The sequence below is a fragment of the Neomonachus schauinslandi genome, chromosome 1 (genome assembly GCF_002201575.2).
Source record: "Neomonachus schauinslandi chromosome 1, ASM220157v2, whole genome shotgun sequence".
NCBI classification, from domain to species: Eukaryota; Metazoa; Chordata; class Mammalia; order Carnivora; family Phocidae; genus Neomonachus; species Neomonachus schauinslandi.
In genome coordinates this window covers 105,750,924-105,774,625 of record NC_058403.1, presented here as the reverse complement: position 1 = coordinate 105,774,625, position 23,702 = coordinate 105,750,924, and the positions used below count along the sequence as shown (strand labels likewise).

The 23,702-nt window shown below is 40.5% G+C and overlaps 1 protein-coding gene across 1 annotated transcript; it reads right to left on the bottom strand.

Moving 5' to 3' along the window:
- Window positions 1-7,230: 7,230 nt before the first annotated feature.
- Window positions 7,231-21,101, bottom strand: C1H3orf33 (chromosome 1 C3orf33 homolog). Its single transcript, XM_021702599.1, has 5 exons — window positions 20,988-21,101; window positions 18,453-18,512; window positions 13,538-13,685; window positions 11,569-11,729; window positions 7,231-8,077 (listed from the first exon to the last, which is right to left on the bottom strand). The coding sequence occupies exons 1-5, from the start codon at window positions 21,099-21,101 to the stop codon at window positions 7,679-7,681; spliced, it is 882 nt and encodes a 293-aa protein (XP_021558274.1). The 3' UTR covers window positions 7,231-7,678.
- Between the last annotated feature and the right edge of the window lie 2,601 nt (window positions 21,102-23,702).

The following is a 23,702-nucleotide window of genomic DNA, read 5'->3' as shown; positions in this document are numbered from 1 at the left end:
TTCATCAGGCTTCTTCATAAGAGTGCTAAGAAATAAGATCTGCAGTGATTTTTGAGTAACCCGTATACTTTTGCACTGCAAGCCAGTACACGTATTCAAATATATTTATAACATGCAAAAAATTAACAAAACAACACTTATCTTGCTATGTGCAATGCACTTGATGTATTTTATTCTGTTCTGTTTTTCTTAGCCCAACTTGGGGCTTGAACTCAGGACCCCAAGATCAAGAGTTGCATGTTCTACCACTGAGCCAGCCAGGTGCCCCTATTCTGTTCTTTTTTCTTTCTTTTTTAACTGCTGCTGGCAACTCATTAAATTGACTTCACGCCTCACTAATAGTTCACGGCCAATAGTTGAAAAACACTGATCCAGTATGTCCTTTAAAAATGAAGAAGCAAAGCAGTAGTGCTTAGAATAGAAACAAGGGTGGTCAACAGTGCACACTTTCTGTCCAGCAAATTGATAGATCTCAAAGCAAACAGATCAAGTCTCTGGGAGAAAAAAAAAGGCCTGTGATTGCTCAACCCTTTGACCATGAACCCACATCAACAAAAAGGAGCTACTAAAGTTGTCCAGCCCTCAAAGGGTAGATCCTCTCTAATGGACGAGACTTTGAAGAGCTGTGGAGGATAAGGAAAAATCTTCTGGAGAGCAGAGCTGGAACATCCAGACAGACTGACCAAGAAATTCACACACTGCAGGACTGGGAGACAACATTATCCTTCTCCGGCTGAATAAGATATATACTATGAACTCCTGACATCCTATTTTCCCTCCACATTAGGTACTGGGTGATTTCACATTTGGCCTTACACTTCCAGATCATGAAGAATTACTCTGCCCAGACCAAAAGGAATTCATATCATTCAGAGATCCCAAACTAGGGCATTGACTTAATTCCTAGCTGAACATCACCTTCTTTCCTGAAGAATACTGAACCATTGAATCGTATCTCAATCCAATTCCACTTCATCATGGTTTGCAAAACTATCTAGCTAATTAATGGCATCTTCCCGTTTTCTATCACTGATACCATTTTTTTCTATTTAATATTTGATATTTTGATGTAATTTGAATGGAAGTTAAAAGAATGAGCTCAACGGCCATCTTGAAACAGAAGTAGAGTTAGTTCATTTTAAAGCTTTTTTTACTACTTCCCTTTTAAAGTTCTGTTCTTAATATTTTTAATAATTTTTTAATTAACTTTTTTATTTTTTATTTATTTTTTTTTTAAAGATTTTATTTATTTATTTGAGAGACAGAGAATGAGAGACAGAGAGCACGAGAGGGAAGGGGATCAGAGGGAGAAGCAGACCCCCCGCCGAGCAGGGAGCCCGACGCGGGACTCGATCCCGGGACTCCAGGATCATGACCTGAGCCGAAGGCAGTCGCTTAACCAACTGAGCCACCCAGGCGCCCTAATTAACTTTTTTAAAGTAAGGTCTATGCCCAACGTGGGGCTTGAGCTCATGACTCCAAGATCAAGAGTCACATGCTCTACTAACAGTCAGCCAGGCGCCCCTGTTCTTAATATTTTAATTTTTAATCTTGCATTTTTAATTTTTTTCATTCTTTTTATAAATTTGCATTACTTGGGGCACCTGGGTGGCTCAGTCGCTTAAGCATCTGCCTTCAGCTCAGGTCATGATCCCAGGGTCCTGGGATCCAGTCTTGCATCGGGCTCCCTGCTCAGCAGAGGAATCTGCTTCTCTCTCTCCCTCTGCCATTCCCCCTGCTTGTGCTCTCTCTCTCTCAAATAAATAAAATCTTAAAAAATTTTTGCATTACTTTCTTCCTGTGACTTGCCTTCATTGAAATAGTTGCATTGGTAATGACATTAGGAAAGCTCCAAAACACTGACAGGATTCAGGACACACTATCCCAAAAGTGGCACCTTGGCAGAGTGAGTATTTTAAGCTGAAGGAGTCTGAGAAAACAGCAGGAGCAGGAAGGTCATTCTGATCTCCCTCCCTTGCCCTTCTTCCCTGAAACCGGTCACAAAATCCTCCTGAGAGAAGTGCCTTCCCTATAGCTGGAGGTCTGTTTCTTCAGGTCTTTATTTCCTTATGAAAGTTCTCGTGTCACATAAAACTTGTATTAAATCAATTTATATCCTTTTCTCCTGTTACTCTGTCTTTATCAGTTTAATTTTCAGACGCAGCCAGGGACCCAAAGAAGGTAGAGGAAAACTTTTTCCTCCCCACACCACAAAGAAGAGTTGGGAAACCATATCCACCCCAGCTATGCCCTCAGTAGCTGAACTCCTTAGTGTATCTGCCATCCCTATTAATGGTGGCTTAAGTAACAATCATTCCGTTGGTGCCATGAATTCTGAAGTGCTGTTGTTTCTTGGCTTCCTGAATCACGTTGTTTCTTTGAAAAGTCACTGTTCAAATCAGTGCCATATACAACCATTGGATTTAGGACAAACTGTCCACAATCTGCCCCTTGACAACACATGGAGAGACTCAAGTCTCAAAGATGCAAATGTACGGGAGCAAAATATGTCACCCCAAAATATGGCTCTTTGACATAAAGATTACCTTGAGCTGATTATTTTTAAGAAACTGCAGATAGAAGTTCTAAAAACCAAGTAACAGTTGCTCTTTTATCAGAACAATTTACATTTATAAGGGACATCTCCCTTTGTAAAGGTGTCTCTCTGTGTACCAGGGAAACTAAATCTGACTCTAAATCTCTAGAAATTTATCAGTGGAGAAGGCATGGATTTAAATCTGCATAACCACCTTACCCTTGTTTACTGGGCTTTTCAGGGTAACTTCTCATAACTGGCCTCCCCATCCCCCAACATCTTCTAGTCTTTAGCTGGAGCTGTTATTTGAGGGGATGGCTTAGGCCATTTTGGGGAGTTACTCAGTTTTCCTTGGTATCTCCCGGGTATACAGGAGGTATACATGTTATTAAATTCTGTTTTTCTTCTGTTAATCTGTCTTTTTATTACAGGTGTGTCTCAGCCAAGAACCTAGAAGAGTAGAGGGACAATTATTTTTCCTTCCCCCTACAAACTTCACCTTGGTGAGGAACCAAATGATGCTGGAGAAATCCAGAAGAAGATAAAACTCTTAGCACATTATCTGTTTGCCTCAGATGTGGTTAATTCTCCTAAGCGGGTTTTGCAAATGTACCAGGTCGGTGTGAGGTACTGGCTGGGATCTTTACTATTCTCAGAGTCACCTGAAAGAGCAGGAATAAATGAGATGATGAGGACCTATTGGGGTTTGGAGCAAACGGTCAAGAAAGAATTCTTAAGCTATCTTCAGTGCAAAAAGGTGGTTTTATTAAAGCACAAGGGCAGGACCCCTGGGCAGAAAGAGCTGCATTAGGGTTGTGAGGGGTGGTGATTATATACTTTCAAGGTGGGAAGGGGGTTAGGGCCATTGTAAGTCTATAGGGAATTTTGGAAGCAAGGTTTCCAGGACCTTGAGGGGGTTAGCCATTGTTAGGAAAAGGGCATTTATTACTGTCTAGTAAAACCTTAGTCATGAGACCCTTCAGATGTATATCAGTGGACCATATGCTTAGGGGATGATTGCCAACATATATCTTGGGGGGTAGAGATAAGGGAAGTTAAAGGAATTTTTATATGTTAAAGAAGTCTTACAGGATCCCAGAGGTCGGGATAATGTTAAGCCAAGATTGCCTTTTGCCCTTAGCAAAGTATTAACATGGAGGCAGCTGAGTTCCTAGAGGAATGTCACCCTGCCTGTTTCAAGGACTTGTCAATGGGCTGTAAGTAGTAAGAAAATTTCATTTTTTTTTCATTTGCCTTGGTTCCATATCAAGAGATAGCAGAACTATTGAGATGAGTGGCCCTGATTCTTCTTTGAGTCAGGTGTTTTTTAAAAATTGCTTTTCTGGGGGCACCTGGGTGGCTCAGTCATTAATCATCTGCCTTCAGCTCAGGTCATGATCCCAGGGTCCTAGGATCAAGCCCCGCATCGGGCTCACTGCTCAGCGGGAAGCCTGCTTCTCCCTCTCCCTCTTCCCCTGCTTCTCCCTCTCCCGCTTCCCCTGCTTGTGTTCCCTCTCTCACTGTGTCTCTCTCTGTCAAATAAATAAAATCTTTAAAAAAAATAAAAATAAAAAATTGCATTTCTGGCAGCAGATTCCCCAGGCTTTCCCAGTGGTGGGAAAGACCAAGCTGATTTAGAAGATTTCAGGACCAAAATGTATAAGAGGTCTTGAAATAAGGAAGAGTTGAACAGTTAGAATTTGTGGAGCAGCAACCATCCCTTCTCTCTCCTGTTCACCCAGGGGAGGAAGATTTGACATTAGCACTTCACTCCCTTTTCTACTAGACTGAGGGTGCCATATATCCTGTTTCCACTAAGTTAGGAAATAGTGATTATCTCTTTTCTGATGTTTGCTAAGCTACAGAGCCTTCTAGGACTTCATTTACCTGAGATAAGGAGAAAGAAGCATGATAAAAAGAGGGAAGCAAAAGAGAGTGAGTGGCTGGTGAATAGCTTACATCCCTACCACTTAGTTTAAGAATACATGAGTTTCCAGGGTACCTGGGTGGCTCACTCAGTTGAGTGGCTGACTTCAACCCAGGTCATCTCAGGGTCCTGGGATGAAGCCCTATGTTAGCATCAGGCTCCCCGCTCAGCAGGGAGTCTGCTGTCCCTCTCCCTCTGTCCCTCTTCCCACTCACTCGTGCATGCGCATAAGTGCTCTCAAATAAGTAAATCTTTCTCAAATAAATAAAATCTTTAAAAAAAATGCACAAGTTTCCTGTAAGGTGAATTGACACCATGGAAAGTGGCAGGACTGAAGCTGACTTGCTAATACTCCCCACAACACATACCCATGAATGGAGTGATTAAGCCCAGTCACGTTCCACAATTAAACTCATGTGTCCTTGCCATCCCTGGTGGTGGGGATCCAACAGTAAAAGGCTGTGGACTAAACTGCCTTGGGAGTTAAGCAGGTAGGGAGAGAAAGAGGTAAGAATCTCTCAATCCAGGGGACTATGATAGGGAGCCCCTAGAGAACCCTCAAGGAATAACCATGACCAAATGTGCTAGAGAAGAACCAGCATTTGGACATCTGTCTCATGAATGAAACTAACACATGTCAACACAAGGAAAGCAAAATGTAAGGAGACTTTGGTTGTATGTTTTCTCTCTCTGGGTGTTGTTGGAATATACTTTTAGCTGCCAAATAATGACAATGCTGGATCATATATGTATGGGCACAGTTTTCACTCTCTCTCAAGTTTTGTTCACAATTAATTATGATAAAGCTAGTGTTGCTGTCAACATTTCACATATAAGAAGTATGACTGGAAAATGACAAATTAATAAAACACAAAAAAGGAAATGTGAGTCTTGAAAGAAAATATATTGAAAGGGGCCATTAGAATCCAATCATTTAGAAAAAACAGTAAGAACTAAATTTATTTGATAGAAATATATTTAAAAAGTAAAGTGGTCTAGGGGCGCCTGGGTGGCTCAGTCGTTAAGCGTCTGCCTTTGGCTTAGGTCATGATCCCAGAATCCTGGGATCGAGTCCCGCATCGGGCTCCCTGCTCGGCGGGAAGCCTGTTTCTCCCTCTCCACTCCCCCTGCTTGTGTTCCCTCTCTTGCTATGTCTCTCTCTGTGTCAAATAAATAAAATCTTTAAAAAAAAAAAAGTAAAGGGGTCTAGATACCCAAGATACCAAAAGGAAAGAAGGCCAAGGGAAAAAGGCAGTCATAGACCCTGGTTTTTTTTTTTTAACGTTTTTATTGTTATTTTAATCACCATACATTACATCATTAGTTTTTGATGTAGTGTTCCATGATTCATAGACCCTGTTGTTCTGAAGATAAGAGACCAAGAAGTAAATCCTTTATTTGAGAAAGGCAAAGAACTCAGGCTTTGGTCAGAAATTCAGCCTAAAAGGGAATTTTCTACTTTTTCAGATGACCCTATTATAACTGTCTCATATAATAAAGATCTAGCCTCTGTAACTGTATAGTTCACCTTGCCCTTGGACCATCAAACAAGCTGATCTACAAGAAAGACCAGAGACAAAAGACAGAAAAACAGACATTGTTGACCCAGAAGAAAGCTGCTGGCCAATGGGATTCCTCCTAACCTTCAAGTACATGTTAATACTGCTACTACCTAAGTGGAGAACAAGAATATTCAGTAAATGGTGACTGCACACAACAGGAGTCCCGCTGGTCTATTTTTCTTCTTGTCCATCTTGTCCATAAAATCAGGGTTTTCCTGCTAAATAATCAAGGCAAAGGTTAGAACAAGTCATTTCATCTAGTCCACAAAAAGACCTGCACCAGCTTCACCTTCACACAGCTTATCTGGAAAGACAGTGGTGCACCAACTGCGTTGGCAGAGGTCATCAGAACTGATTACAGTGGTAACTGTGATGAGATCCGACATCACCGGGAGGCAAACTGGGAAAGAAGCAGGCCCACGAGCTTGCCACAGAACTAGTTTTAAATGTACTCTGTTAACTTCTCTGTCAATAAAAATAGAACATCCCCTTAAAACAAAGAGAAAAGCTATTGAGGCATTAGACCCAGGGGATAAAAGCTAGGATGTAATATCCTATCCTACCCCAAAAGTGATGAAATAAAATCACAAGAACAAGAACCTGTGGAAGATTTGAGACCTTACTAAAAATTAATGTTGTTTAATTAGAAAATGTTGGGAAATCTACTTTACGTTTTCACCAGCAGTCAGGAAGCAGCAATAAGCTTCTCATGATGAATTACTGATTCTAACAGTAGTCAGCTCTTTAGACCACGTGGAACCTCTGACTTTTGTCAGCATCATAAATCATTAAGAAAACCCTCTATAGACATTGTGGATGTTAGTGGATTATCGCTGGTGTTGTAAGAGAAGCTTGTAGTGTTAGGATGATTTTAGCAGCAAATATATGTGTATATCAGATCCTCAAACGAACTCAAACTGGCTTTAAAAACAAAGAAATTTACCATGTCACATGAGGAACTGGGACACAAGATACTTCAAAGATTGGCTACTTTAGGGGCTCAACAATGTCTGAAGCATTCCTGTACTTTCTTTTTGGTTGATGCCACCCTCAGCACATTGCTTTCCATCCTTACAATTATCCTCATGGTTCTGTCTGGAGGGTTATCCCCTTCATCTAACAACACGTAGAAATTAGTCATTCTTTATTACTAGAAATGGTTTAAGTGACCTTCTCATGGAGCTTTGCCCCACACTGTTAGGCAGTTAGAAAGCAATCAGGCGAAAAAAGTAGCCTCAGCCATGATGTGTACAGAGTTAGTTTATTACAAGTAATCAAAATTGATAAAACTGGAAAAGTAAACAAATACTCTCTTTCAACAAAAATTAAATATGGATGCCGAAAATAACTACAATAACAGTGCCCAATAGTTAAACTCTCTCTTCAAATATTAATACTAAAGGTATACATCCTTTATCCTGGTAACTTTATTGAGTATTCAATTTTTCCTAAAACCATATTACATTAATCACAATTTGCTTAAATTATTCTGATACTACATTTAAAACAATCACCTCTTAAATATTTAAATACCATTAGAGTGCAACTTCGATCATTCAGAGAAATTTCCACTTCAACTCAATGAAAAACATCCATATATTTACATATTTTACTCTTTTCTGAGTGGGTCACCTCCAGACCTCTTGGAATAGTTCACCCTTTTCTACGAAAGTGTATGCGATTCATGAGTTCTCTGAACTTCAGTATTAAGGAGTAGTTATTTATGTTGTCTTTCCATGTTTTATAAGTCCTTCTAAATTTGTCATAATAACCTTCTTTTTTCAAATTGAAATCTGATCCAATGTTTTTAAAATAACTGTCTTTTTTCCATATTTCTCTCCAGGAGCCTTTGAATTTTTCCAAATAACTTTCTTCAGATTCTTCCTTCCATATTCCTTCTCTTTTTTTTAAGGCTGTTAATTCGGCTTTAAGTAAGTTTCTGTGAATTGTCCAATAGATTTTAGAATCATAATCTAGCCCTTTAACAAGAACAGTTTTGCCAAGGCCTCTTCTCAAAATTTCTTCATTCAGACTCACACTAAAAAATCTACCCTTGAATAAAAAATAACACAAACCAATTACTAAAGAAAATTGCACTATACCTGTAACATCTTCTTCACTTTAAAATGTATTTATTTACTTAAATTAAATCGTCATTCAGAAGGGCGCCTGGGTGGCTCAGTGGGTTAAGTGCCCAACTCTTGATTTTGGCTCAGTTCATGATCTCAGGGTCATGATACCGAGCCCGGCGGTGGGCTCTGTGCTCAGTGCACAGTCTGTGCGAGATTATCTCTCTCTCCCTCACCCTCTGCCCCTCCCTTTCCTCCACGCATTCTCTCTCTCTCCCTAAAATAAATAGATGAATAAAATCCTTAAAAATAAATAAATAAATCAGTCATTCAGCAACTTATCCTTCAGAGAAAAGCCAAAAAACATAAAGCAAAGGGATCTCCAAGAGCTTAAAACAGCTAATGCTAAATCCAAGAATTTCATTACTAGAAGAGATCCTTGTTTGAAGTCAATTCCCTCTTTTATTTTTATTTTTTTAAGATTTTATTTATTTGAGAGAGAGAGCATGAGCAGGGGGAGGGGCAGAGAGAGAAGGAGACTCCCTGCTCATCAGGGAGCCTAAAGCCAGGCTCATTCACAGGACCCTGAGATCATGACCTGAGCAGAGGGCAGTCGCTTAACCGACTGAGCCACTCAGACGCCTCTTAATTGCTTCTTTTGTAACATATCGTTTCTCCACAGACTCACTGGTCTTCTAACCCAAAGAGAAGTAGAAGTAGTAAAGTATAAAAAGTGTTTTTGGTTTGTTTGCTGTTTGGAGGGGGAAAGGAGCACACAGGATAGGCAAAACAACAGAAGGCCATAGCAAAAGAAACTAAAAAGTATACAAATGCAGATTGAACTGAATCATCACTGAACTGTTAGATTAGGCTTCAGAATTCCAGCATGTAAGAAGGTGCTGGCATGTAAATACATTTTTAAAAGACTTCCCACAAAATAATTAACATTAAAAATAGTCCTGGACTTTGAATCTTCATCCTTCAGGAAATTTCCTTCAAGGAAAACCTCACTTCTAATCAAACTGGGTAAGTGGGATTTTTTCCCACTAATTTATAGCTCAGTCAGCGGACCTGAGACTCTTGATCTTGGAGTTGTGGGTCTGAGCCCCATGTTGGGTGTACAGATCACTTAAAGATTTTTAAAAATCTTAAAATTAAAAAAAAAAGAGATCCTGCTTAGCTGTTTATACAGTCCTTGTGGGATTTTAACCTAACAAGATTAATTTTAACAACATATTAATAATTTAATAGCTTTGTTAGTCAAGTACTTCACAGTTAAATTTTAAAAATGTGAAAACTCCAGGTTTCAAGTAGGAGACGTTTTTTAGGACTTTCTGAAGGAACGAAGTAACCTTTTTTCCCTTAAATGCAGTAACTTTTAGTTATAATAATGAGTTAATAAATACAGTCTTAAAGGATTTATCATATTTTTCTCAATCTTTTAAATTTTAAGAGCTCATTCCCTTAAACCAAAATCAGAATAACTAAAATTCAATCTCACACATTAGTAAAATTCAACAGATGTAAATTACCACCGTGTGCATATACTGCATAATTTGGTCACCTAGGAAGCAAAATAAGCTAAAGTATATAAGGCGAAGTATGAGCTCAGGAGCCAGAAAGAGCTGGGTTGAATACAGGCTCTTCCACTTGGTTACCCTGAGTCCCATCTGTAAATGGGAGTAAAAACAGTGACTGCATAGGGTGGTTTTGAGGATAAATAAAATACACTTCTCAACTTAGAATTTTTTTAATTTTTAAAAAATTTTTTTAATTTTTATTTTTTATTATTTATAATTTATTTTATTTATTTTTAAAGATTTTATTTAGCGGGCGCCTGGTTGGCTCAGTCAGTTAAGCATCTGCCTGAGGCTCAGGTCATGATCCCAGAGTCCTGGGATGAGCTCCCTGTCAGGCTCCCAGCTCAGTGGGGAGCCTGCTTCTCCCTCTGTCCCTCCCCCTGCTGGCCCCTGCTCATCAAATAAGATTTATTTATTTGAGAGAGAGAGCACTCATACACAGGGGCCAGCAGGGGGAGGGACAGAGGGAGAAGGAGAGAATCTCAAGCAGACTCCCTGCTGAGTGTTGAGCCCAATGCCTGGCTCGATCTCATGATCCTGAGATCATGACCTGAGCAGAAATCAGGAGTCAGACACTTAACCTACTGAGCTACCCAGGCACCCAAATTTTTTTATTTTTAAGTATCTCTACACCCAACGTGGGGCTCTAATTCATGACCCCAAGGTCAGGAGTCACATACTCCACTGACTGAGCCAGCCAGGTGCCCAGAGAAGGTAATATTTTTTTTTTTTATATGTGGTGATGATTTTTTTTTTTAAAGAATTTATTTATTTATTTGACAGGGAGAGACACAGCGAGAGAGGGAACACAAGCAGGGGGAGCGGGAGAGGGAGAAGCAGGCTTCTTGCCGAGCAGGGAGCCCGATGTGGGGCTCAATCCCAGGACCCGGGATCATGACCCGAGCCGAAGGCAGACGCTTAATGACTGAGCCACCCAGGTGCCCCGAGAAGGTAATATTTTTATAAGGCCTTTGGCATCTTTATTTTGTATTACCAGCTTACTTTTCACTGTAAAACACTTCAACCAATCATTGTTGGATAATTCTTATTTTGAAAGCACTGAATATGATCTGGACATACAGAAATTAATGGGTTTCATCAGGCTTTCTATTAATAGTTCAAAAAGCTCTGAAGAATTAAAATGGTTAAAATTTTAATCACTTTAACGTGAGGTTATTTTTTTCTTCAGGTTATTTTTGTTTGATAAGGGACTTTAAGAATAAGAAAACTGTTCTTAATCCTGTCATAACACTTTACCTATTTAGTTTTCTACATTCTTTTTTCAGTAATTGTCCACCAAAAGCAGTACGAAGTAAGGCTCATGCAAGGCTCAGGACAGAGACACGGCAACACTGATGAAGCTCCATGGCATCCCCAGTTACACAATGGCCATGGTCAATCATAATGGTAGGAAAACTCTGAGGCAAAATCTTCAGATGACTGATTACTGATCATAAACAGGATTTAAAAATGCTCGACTTTAGAGTTCAGAGACTGAGCACTATTTACTTCAGAAAACACCCTTGCTCTTTGTAGTTTCCAGTTGACAGGGCTCACTCAACAAGCAGTTTCTAATAACAAGGGTGATACACTATACTCATGTGTAAGTAAATGTGTAAAGATAATCCTTAAGTGAGCAATGTCCAAAGTCATTAATAATTTTAAGTTTCTTCCATTTTCTTAATTTTTCATTTTTTCTATAATAAACATATAAATAAAATTTAATAACAAAATGTATATATGAAACACCTGGTTCTCTATACATGATCACTATGAATAGCAGTTAAGAGAGACAAAAATTTAGTCACATTGCAGATTCAAGGTTCTAATTAATGATGTTTGTGTATAAATAAAAAGAATAAAATATTGCTCATTATTTCTTCACTCTACTTACCTTATTCACTAGAAGATAGCAAAAGAGTACTGAATTCTCCTTTCCAAGAAGTTGAAACCATAGCAGTTGGGAAGGTTTTAACTCTTTTTGTAACCACACCTTCCCAGTTTCAGTGAGTTCTACTCCTGCCAGCTTAACCAGCAAAACACCACATGGCTCTTCTAAAAAGGTTAGGTAGAAAATTGTCTAGCTTTAATACCATGTTGCAAAAGCAAATTTCAAAGTCACATGTCCCCTCTCCCAAACAACTGAATATATTGTTTCTTTACAAACACCCAGACTCTCTAGATGTAGGTCCGTTTATATCTGTATTCAAGTTTTCTTTTAAAGCAACCCAAGCATGTAACAGATGGAATAATGTAAAAAAACCATTTCAGTAAGCTCCAGAACAGGATAGAGAAGCCATTAATAATAATATGCATATATGGCAATTTACAGTGCTGTGTCACTGCATGACCTCTGGAAGCAGGTTCCTATTGACTAGCATCCCAGAGTCGTGTAGTGTACAGCCTGGACAAACCCAGGGAGTGACTTTGCTGCCTGAGCCCTGAAGAGTCATCACTATTTCAGAGAGGAGAGATTTAAATTATGACAACATAATTATAACAACTGAGAAGGTAGAGGATTTATGAAGTCTAAATCCTGCTTAGATTGAAATGCCCAGCAAATAAACATCCTAGGTAATCTCTCTTTAGGGAACAATAGTCATTCAAAGTGTTTAAGTTCTGTTTGATTTGTTAAAACAATCAATCATGTCAGGTATGTCTGGGGAAAAAAAAATCAATCTGATTCCTTCACAGTCATATCTCGTTGAACAGAGTGATATTCATTCATGATATTCATTCATTTGAGGGTAAAAAATAAGAACTCCTTTCTTTATAAAATTAAAACAATATTAAGAAGATCTTTAAATATAACTAAATTTATTCAGTAAGTTTTAATTGGCTAACAATTATTTCCCTAGGGACTGTGAATAATGAGCTAGGTAGGAAAAGGTCCCTGCCCACCAGAGGCTCAGTTTAGTGGGAGGATACAAGCCTAAACACATGATTATAGGAAAATGTGTTTAAGTACTGTAACCGCAGTGTGTATAACTTGGTGTGGGTGTAGTAAAGAAAGAGGCTAATTCTGCTTGGGAGTTAAGGAAAGCTTCACAGAAGAGCTGACATTTGAGCTGGATACTAAAGAATTGAGTTCAATAGGAGCAAGGCACTCTGGGGAAACTGTGCTCCAGGGCATGAGAACCCAAGTAAACAGCAGGCCAGAAGGTCTGTGTGGGTGGGGTCTTTGACACAAAGCAGGGAGACATGGGAATAGCAGCAGGAAACATCCAGCCCTTGCTCAGCTCTCCAGTCTCCTTTGGTGTCTCTTGTCCCCTTCTTCCGCACGCCACAGCACTCTACCCGTCTTCATATGGCTTGTCAAAGGAGCCAAGTTCATTCCCACACACCCTCTGCCTAGCCAGCCCTCTCTCATTCTTCAGGTCTCTGATTAAATAACAACTCATCAATGAGGCTTTCTCTGACCACTTTAGAGCTGTAGGTTCCCTGTTCACATGACTCCACTAATGCTCAAACTAGCACTTTGCTCCTTTTCTTCATAATTCTTAGGACAATCTTCATTTGTCTGTTGTCTATTTTCCACTTAGACTGTAAGCTCCAAAGGGCAGTCTTGTCTGTTTCCCTCAACACCATACAGCTAGTATAGGGCCTAGAACATAACAGTTGCTCAATATTTGTGGAAAGAATGCATGAACGCCTGAATGAAATACTGAATGGTTGAATAAAAGGAGGAAGGGGGAAAAAAGGAAATCTGGAGCCAAATTAAATAGTTCCTGGTATTTAAAGCCAAGAGCTTATACTTTTCTCACAAAGTTATTAAAACTTAAAATGACATTTTTTGCTATTTTACAAATAACTTCTAATTAACAAATACTAAAATACTTGTATTAGTCTTGCACTTTACTTACTTTTCCATGAAGATATAATAGGTAAAATGATAGGAATATGCTCAATTTCTAAACCATTCTCAGTTATTCGGCGTAATCGTCCACGTAGTTTAACATTCTTTCGTATAAATTCTACTGGAATATCTGAAGAACTTGTAAATTTTGATGTCTGTTGATTTATAAAAATATATATATAACATTTAATTATTATTTTCATTTTAAAATTAAGTATGTCAAATTGTCATCTAAACATTTAACAAGAAGGCATAACCACTGAAAAATTTTAATTTGGTCCTTAATTTTAGATTAATATTTAACTATGATTTAATCAAAGTGTTTATAGGAGGGGGGCACCTGGCTGGCTCTGTTGGTGGAGCATGCAACTCTTGACCTTGGGGTTGTGGGTTTGAGCCCCACACTGGGTGTGGAGATTACTTTAAAAAAAATCTTTCAGGGAAAAAAAAAGTATGAATACTAAGAGTGAGAGTTAGTATTTTAAAAGATCCTGACAACTAGGATGATGGGATAAAATATAAAATTCTTTGCCTGTACTCCCCAAAACTAATGTAGGATAGAAGAGAATAAACTAATTGTAGCACATATGAAAAAGATTAAGAACTTTTAGTTCATTGTGAACTCAAAATGAAATGAAAGTGTGACAAGTCTATAAAAAAAAAAGTACAAACTCCCTCTCCTCTTGACTCCCCACTGCTCCCCACCAAAGTTCAAACACCAAGCAACGTTGTAAGGAACAGGATCCAAAACAAGAGAAGTGAGGAAGAGATTGCTCTAAATCAGGCCCTAATAGAATATACTGTGCTTCCCTGGGTATCACATTTCATAAAAGACTTCAACAAACTGGAACAAAGCTAGAAGAGGAGAAAAAAGATGATAAAGAGCCTGGAAACCACACCACATGAGAAAACCAAGAATATTTCGTACAGGAGAGATGAGACTTAGAAGAAGTAGAGAGGGTCACTAATGATGTCTTCAATTACTAAACATCTATCCCTTTTTAATTTTTAGGTGTTTCATTGACAGATATACATAAAAAGACCTAAGAGTGCCTTGATGTTTGGAGTTTTAGAAATTATTAAGGAGCTAGGGGACGAAACTGTCTATAGAATCCATGTTCATACTCTCAAGGAACTCACAGTCTATGTGAAGAACCTTTAAAGGCAGATCCCACTGCATCTACCTTTCCTGCATCCAATAACCCCTCAACAGCAGAAAGTTCGGTGCTGTGTTTCTGTCATATAACAGGCACTATCTGGAAGATGAACTAACAATATACATAAAACCAGAATACAACAGCAGAGCAATACATAAATAGGTTTAAGATAAAGTATAAGAGGGTGCCTGGGTGGCTCAGTCAGTTGGGTGTCTGCCTTTGGCTTAGGTCATGATCCCAGGGGCCTGCGATCGAGCTCCACGTCAGGCTCTCTGCTCAGTAGGGAGCCTGCTTCTCCCTCTCCCTCTGCCTGACGCTACCCGCTTGTGCTCTCTCTCTGTCAAATAAATAAAATCTTAAAAAAATATATATAAAGTATAAGTGCTAAAGGGCTTGGGTTCCTGGGTGGCTCAGTCGGTTAAGCATCTGACTCTTGATTTCAGCTCAGGTCATGATCTCAGGGTCATGAGATTGAGACCCTGCTTAAGATTCTCTCTCCCACTCCCACTCCCTCCGCCCCTGCCCATGTTCCCTCTCTCTCAAATAAGTAAATAAAGTCATAAATGCTAAAGGGTCAAAAATCGAAAGAATAAGAACATTTGAGGAAGGTATCTTTAAAGGAAGTGAATTCTGAGCTTGTGATAAACATCCTGCTCTCGGGGCGCCTGGGTGGCTCAGTCGGTTAAGCGACTGCCTTCGGCTCAGGTCACGATCCTGGAGTCCCGGGATCGAGTCCCGCATCGGGCTCCCTGCTCGGCGGGGAGTCTGCTTCTCCCTCTGACCCTCCTCCCTCTCATGCTCTCTGTCTCTCATTCTCCCTCTCGCAAATAAATAAAATCTAAAAAAAAAAAAAAAAAAAAAAAAAAACATCCTGCTCTCTAGAAGAGGCAGAAAGATGATGCCACTAACAAGAACATTGTCCCTAAGCTTCAGATGGTGAAGGAAATGTCCTAAAGGCAAACAGACAAAAGCTGGAAGCACTGTGAAGAGAAAATAATAAGGGTTTCAAATTCAGGAAGATGAAATTTGAAATCCAGTTCTGCCACATATTAGCTGGATGATCTTGTGAAAATTACTTAATTTCTTCAAGCATCCATCTCCTCATCTATAAAAATTAGGTATAAGAACACCTGTTTCGGGGCACCTGGATGGCTTAGTTGGTTGAGCATCTGACTCTTGATTTTGGCTCAGGTCATGATCTCAGGGTCATGGGATCAAGCCCCGCGTCAGGCTCTGTGCTCAGTGGGGAGTCTGCTTGAGATTCTCTCTCTCTCTCCGCCTCTCTCCCCACTCCCTAAAAAAATAAACAAACAAACAAATAAATAAAATCTTTTTTAAAAAAATAGAACACCTGTTTCGTAGGATTATTTTAAGTATTAAATGAAATTATGTATATCAAGTGTTTAGCACAGTACTGAACTCAATCATTTTTTTTTTAATATGAAATTTGGACTTTTCTACCAGTAATTGAAAGAATATGAGAGATTGGTAAACTCAGGAGGAGGAAAAGGGGAGAAAAACAACAATACAAAAAGAAAGATGAGGGGGAGCTGTGAAGGCTCCTTGTGCCAGGTCCTTGGTTGGTTAATGCAATATCCATTCCCAAGCCTCTCTCCCTTGTCATCATGTACTTTAAGGGATGGAAAAGCTAAATGGCCACTTTCCCAACCTCCTTTCCACTTAGAGGTGGCCATATGATAAAAGGATGTAAGGAAAAGTATACTGAAGGCTTTTGGTAAAACTTTTGCTTTCTTGATAAAAGGAAAAGATGTGGCTGGCACCTTCCTTTTCCCTCTCCTCCTGCTTTGAACATCAATACACTATTTGGAGCTAGAGCAGCCATTCTGTGCCATGAGGAAAGGCACAGAGAATCATACAGACCTAAACTCTCTGTCACTGAGCCAGAGAAGCAATGCCAGCAGCATCCTACCTCCAGAAGTCTTATGACATGAGAAAAAAAGCCTTTTAACTTGGTTAAGCCATGGTTGCATGGGGTTTCTCTTACTTGTAGCCAAAGTTCTCCAACCGTTAAACAATAGAATTTTTTGTCCCCTAATGTCCCAATGTTCTTTTTCCACCTCCTTAGTTTGTTCTTCTCATCACTAGTCACTATTTTCAAAAATCATAAAATCTAAGAAAAAAAAAGACACCAGAACTATAGTCTAAGATAAATAACTTCATAACATACTAATATAAATTTATATTAATGAATAAGTAATTTGCATAAATCAATAACATACCTAATATTGTATAACTTACAGTGATCTATAATTGATTTATGTAATTTTTTTTTTAAGATTTTATTTATTTATTTGACAGAGAGAGACACAGCGAGAGAAGGAACACAAGCAGGGGGAGTGAGAGAGGGTTCCCGCTGAGCAGGGAGCCGGATGCGGGGCTCTATCCCAGGACCCTGGGACCATGACCTGAGCCAAAGGCAGACACTTAACGACTGAGCCACCCAGGCGCCCCGATTTATGTAATTTTTAAGGGCTAACAAGAGAAATAATCCCTTAGTATTATTTTTACCTGAATTCTTTTTTTTCAAGATTTTATTTATTTGTTTGAGAGAGAGAGAGAGAGCTAGTGAGAGAGAGAGAGCACAAGTGGGGTGAGGGGCAGAGGGAGAAGGAGACTCCTCACTGAGCAGGGAGCCCGATGTGGGGCTCGATCCCAGGACCCTGGGATCATGGCCTGAGCCGAAGGCAGACGCTTAACCGACTGAGCCACCCAAGCGCCCCTTATTTTTACCTAAATTCTTAATCAGATCATTTAGTATTTTGACAATTTTGAAACCTTCAAAATACAAATGTCATGGAACATAGATTGTAAGATAAAGAAAAAAGTGGAATAAAAAGTGCTAAAGTTTCAAAAGTTCCATTCTAAAAATATATATATAAGCTAAACGTGAATGATTTACAAAATCATGGAGGTGTTAAAAGAAAAAAACCTATTAGATTATTAAATATAAGGTTAAAAATGAGTTCAAGGCACTTAATAAAAAAAGGGGGGATAAAAGTTCTGACACTGGAGTCGGAAAAGGCAACAGTTAGAAAAGATGTACTATAGTATGGTAACACTACGTAGTCAATGATAATATAAAACAATATAGAGATAATAAATGTAGGACATTAATATACACAGAAGCAATAAACCCATACCAGGTTGTAACATGATACTACAATTACACCCAGTGACAAGAATCAATTACATAAAAAACACTTATAAATCTTGAATTGTCAGACAGATTCCACAATATCTATTATTAACATTACTGAAAGGGCAAAAAATATGCTAATTGAAAGCATAAGTTATTTTTTTACATCATACTTCTTGCTTTATTCATTAAATAGATCTTACAGATAATTGCAAATCAAAGAAAGTATAAATTATTCAGTGCTAAAGGATATAATTCAACTGTAATCTAAACCTAAAACCACTATACAAAACAGTTTTGAGACATGCCACAATGTCGGAAATGCCAATTTAGTGATTATCGCATTCTAGCCAACTAAATCCTTTACAGATGCCTTTTTAAGCACAAAGAAAAGTGATTCTGGAAATACAGACTGGGTAATCACTTTCCTGTGGATGTGTTGCTTTTAAACCAAGATCTTAAAATAGGTTTGTTGTTCTAGAATAATATTTAAAACTTCTAATATGAATAACAAAATGATACACTGCTTGAAAGAAAAATGGTCTTGAAGTGAGAAAAAATTAACTGTCTCTTGCTTTTCATTGTGCTTTCTTCATTTTTTAACTTACCATCCGAACACTTCTTAGAAGTAACATTGTTCCAGCTATGGCCATTATGGTGCTGATGTTCTTCAGAAAGAGATTAAATGATTAATTCTCACTAGTTATTATTCATAATAGTTAAAGTACTAACTGGAAGGGGAAAAAAAGACTGACCTCCCTGAGTGTCCAAATAAGGCACATCCTTCAACTAAAGGCCCATTTCTCCCAACAAACTTTAACTGCCTACCTCTTCATTAATCTTCCCTCTTTTCTCCCAATCTGGCATGCACAGTAATTATATATGTAACATTGTATTGTTCTCTATTGACTGTTCCTTTTAACCATGAATTCCTTAAATGCATGAATTGGTCTAATACTTCTTCAACAATGCCCACAGTAACTTGCATAACCCTGAGTCTACAGTGGGAATGTAAATATTTGGTAGAAAACTTTACCATCAAAACCTTAAAATATAATGGATGTATATGTGGGTAAACAGTTGGGGAGAACTTATCAATGTTTTTAAAGTGCTTCATTTAAACTGGAATAGATTGGGACAGCTCAGGTCCTGATCCCAGGGTCCTGGGATCCAGCCCCACATCGGGCTCTCTGCTCAGTGGGGAGCCTGCTTCTCCCTCTCCCTGCTGTTCCCCGTGCTAGTGCTCTCTCTCTCTCTGTCAAATAAATAAATAAAATTAAAAAAAAAAACTGAAATAGACTTAAAAGAGTTTAATTTAAAAATAAGAACCTGCGACTCCCTCAACAAGAGTGATAATCTAACATGCTTTCCTTCAATAAATACAACTAGGTATGTAAGAAATGAAGCTGAAAATATAAACAAGGAAAGAAATGAAGATGCTAAGATTGCTCTTAGTGTTCAAGTGAAGCCACTTAGATCCAACTCTGATCTTGCTCTAAACATCAGGCAAACATAAAACAAGGCAGTGAAAATTTTATAATTACCAACACATAATGCCTTTTGTTTGTTCTGTGGATTTCCCATTTGTAGAAAAAAAAAGGAAATATACACAAGGATACATCCTGTGATTGGGATATTTGGAATAATGTATCCATGTGCCAATTTATTCTATTTTTTAAAAACTTTTAAAAAATATTTTATTTATTTATTTGATAGAGAGAAAGAGAGAGCACAAGTAGGCAGAGCAGCAGGACCCTGGGATCAAGACCTGAGCAGAAGGTAGACGCTTAACCGACTGAGCCACCCAGGCATCCCTCCATGTACCAATTTAAACACCGTTTCCTCTCTCAATCTACTGAAGTCATTTTTTTAATTTGAAATAAGCCATGCACCAATTTCTGCTTCACTGGAAGAACCCAGGCCTTGTCAAATAACACGTGTGTATCTACCATTCATTAATGCCACCAGTGCATATCTAGCCCTTGCTAAGTGGTAGGCAATATTCTAGGGATAAGAGCTGTACCGGTGAAGGAAACAGCAGCATCCCAGGCCTTGTGCTGCATGGCTGCAGAGCATTTGCAAAGCTCATGGTCGTACTCAACTTCTCAGGAGAATTTAACAAAGTTAGTCAGTCTCTCTGAAAATATTCTCTTCACTTGGCTTCTAGGACACCTGGTTTTCCTGATTTTCCTCCTCCTCCTTCCCTGTTTCTTCCCAGTCTTTGCTGACTTTTCATTTCCCAAATTCATGTTAAGAGAATCCCTCAGGTCCCAGGTCTCAATTCTAGGACTTCTTCAGTAACTTTTCTGACTTGTTCCATGATGCCATCCAAGCTTTAAACACTACTGGAGCTTTAGGCAGTTCACTCCTAAAGTTCTATGTCCAGTTACAATCTCCCTTCAAGGTCAGATTCCTCTATCTGGTTGCCTAGATAACATCTACAACTCTCTTTAGAATTTTAGTGACCATCTTCAAGTTCACATATCTCCACCTTCAAGTTCCCATGTCCAAAGAGTCCTCTAGATTTTCCCAACAAATCGCTGACCCCTAACTCCTCCACAGAAGCAACTTTGACCACCATCCACCCAGTGGGCAGCCCCCTTGACTCCTCTTTCTTTGCACCCCACCCCAAATCAACCACACCACCCCCGGGGGATTAGCCACAATCTTGTCTCGCCTGGTCACCTAAGATGTCCCACTCTTGGTCGAACTTCAGTGCTCTCTCACTTCATTCAAAACGTAAGGCCTACAGGACCACGTGCCCCCCCCCCCCCCCCCCCCCCCTTGGTCTTCTGTGCCTCGCCGTCCCCAACTGCTCTCGGGGGCCGCTGACGCCCCAAGCTGTGCTGCGTCTCAGTCTCTGAGGTGTCCCCGGGACCCACCACGGTCCTGGCAGTAACTAGGCAGAGCTGGCCTCCTTGGACCGCCGCGCCCATCCCACGCAGCGAGCCCAGCCCGGCCGCACTCCTCCCACCGCCGCCCCTCACTCGCTGACCCCTGCGACAAGGCCCTGCGACAAGGCCCTCCGCCCCGCCCGGGCCCCCGCGGTTCCACTGCGCGGGGCTCCCCGCAGCCCGTCTCCCTCAGGCTCGCTCCGCGCGGCCCCAGGCCAACCGCCTGCCCGGCCGGCGGGTCTCCGGTACCCGGACGAGGCGCAGGTGGTCGTCCGCCCACTGCGAGACCCGCGCCACCACATTGGGCGCCGCTGCATCCCGGTCCGGCGGCTGCGAGGCCGGGGCCACAGGCCGCCCCGCCATGTTCCCGGCTTCCCGCGAGCCAGCGGCGCGCTCCTCGGGCGGACGACAGGGGGCGCCGCGCTCCTCGGACGGACGGCGCGGATCCGGGCTCCCGTGGGGCGCCGCGCGCGAACTGACAGCGGGGTTCCAGTCTCCGCCGCCTGGGAGTGGCCTGACGGCTGGCTATTGCCTCGCTCGTCGCCTGTGGGCGGGCCTCGCAACTGAGTTGGAGACATGCGTCAGTGACCCCCACCCCAGTATTTATGCAGGGGGTTTCCGTCGCGCTGGACGTCTATGTGGGGCAGGGACGGAGGCTGAAGGCCTCCCGGCCATCCTGGCGGGGAGGGGAGATGATCAGGTCGTGACTTCAGTTAACCCAGCCTTAGTGTGGGTTCCGCATCTGCAATGCAGAAAGGAAATTGAAGTAGTCCATTACTTGCACTTGCTCCCAAATATAACGAGATACATATTATATTTGAATTGTGCTTTGAAGTCTGCACAGTTGCTTTGTAAGCCTAATATCACGTGCTCTAAATTGTTAAACTGTTAATTAAATGTAGAAAGCTGACTACATTAGTTTTTAGTATATTATTAGTAGTATATATTAGTATATTTTTAAACAACATTTAGATGCAGGACAATGTAATGATATGGTAACATTAGGGGCGCCTGGGTGGCTCAGTCGCTTAAGCATCTGCCTTCCGCTCAGGTCATGATCCCAGGGTCCTGTGATCCGGTCCTGCATCGGGCTCCCTGCTCAGCAGAGGAATCTGGTTCTCTCTCTCCCTCTGCCGCTCCCCCTGCTTGTGCTCTCTCTCTCTCAAATAAATAAAATCTTTTTTTTTAAAGATTTTATTTATTTATTTGAGAGAGAGAGAATGAGAGAGAGAGAACACATGAGAGGGGATAGGGTCAGAAGACGAAGCAGACTCCCTGCCAAGCAGGGGGCCCGAAGCGGGACTCGATCCCGGGACTCCAGGATCATGACCTGAGCCGAAGGCAGTCGTTTAACCAACTGAGCCACCCAGGCGCCCTCAAATAAATAAAATCTTAAAAAATTTTTGCATTACTTTCTTCCTGTGACTTGCCTTCATTGAAATAGTTGCATTGGTAATGACATTAGGAAAGCTCCAAAACACTGACAGGATTCAGGACACACTATCCCAAAAGTGGCACCTTGGCAGAGTGAGTATTTTAAGCTGAAGGAGTCTGAGAAAACAGCAGGAGCAGGAAGGTCATTCTGATCTCCCTCCCTTGCCTTTCTTCCCTGAAACTGGTCACAAAATCCTCCTGAGAGAAGTGCCTTCCCTATAGCTGGAGGTCTGTTTCTTCAGGTCTTTATTTCCTTATGAAAGTTCTCGTGTCACATAAAACTTGTATTAAATCAATTTATATCCTTTTCTCCTGTTACTCTGTCTTTATCAGTTTAATTTTCAGACGCAGCCAGGGACCCAAAGAAGGTAGAGGAAAACTTTTTCCTCCCCACACCACAAAGAAGAGTTGGGAAACCATATCCACCCCAGCTATGCCCTCAGTAGCTGAACTCCTTAGTGTATCTGCCATCCCTATTAATGGTGGCTTAAGTAACAATCATTCCGTTGGTGCCATGAATTCTGAAGTGCTGTTGTTTCTTGGCTTCCTGAATCACGTTGTTTCTTTGAAAAGTCACTGTTCAAATCAATGCCATATACAACCATTGGATTTAGGACAAACTGTCCACAATCTGCCCCTTGACAACACATGGAGAGACTCAAGTCTCAAAGATGCAAATGTACGGGAGCAAAATATGTCACCCCAAAATATGGCTCTTTGACATAAAGATTACCTTGAGCTGATTATTTTTAAGAAACTGCAGATAGAAGTTCTAAAAACCAAGTAACAGTTGCTCTTTTATCAGAACAATTTACATTTATAAGGGACATCTCCCTTTGTAAAGGTGTCTCTCTGTGTACCAGGGAAACTAAATCTGACTTTAAATCTCTAGAAATTTATCAGTGGAGAAGGCATGGATTTAAATCTGCATAACCACCTTACCCTTGTTTACTGGGCTTTTCAGGGTAACTTCTCATAACTGGCCTCCCCATCCCCCAACATCTTCTAGTCTTTAGCTGGAGCTGTTATTTGAGGGGATGGCTTAGGCCATTTTGGGGAGTTACTCAGTTTTCCTTGGTATCTCCCGGGTATACAGGAGGTATACATGTTATTAAATTCTGTTTTTCTTCTGTTAATCTGTCTTTTTATTACAGGTGTGTCTCAGCCAAGAACCTAGAAGAGTAGAGGGACAATTATTTTTCCTTCCCCCTACAAACTTCACCTTGGTGAGGAACCAAATGATGCTGGAGAAATCCAGAAGAAGATAAAACTCTTAGCACATTATCTGTTTGCCTCAGATGTGGTTAATTCTCCTAAGCGGGTTTTGCAAATGTACCAGGTCGGTGTGAGGTACTGGCTGGGATCTTTACTATTCTCAGAGTCACCTGAAAGAGCAGGAATAAATGAGAGATGATGAGTACCTATTGGGGTTTGGAGCAAATGGTCAAGAAAGAATTCTCGAGATGTCTTCAGTGCAAAAAGGTGGTCAGGCTCCTTGCTCAGCAGGGAGCCTGCTTCTCCCTCTCCCTC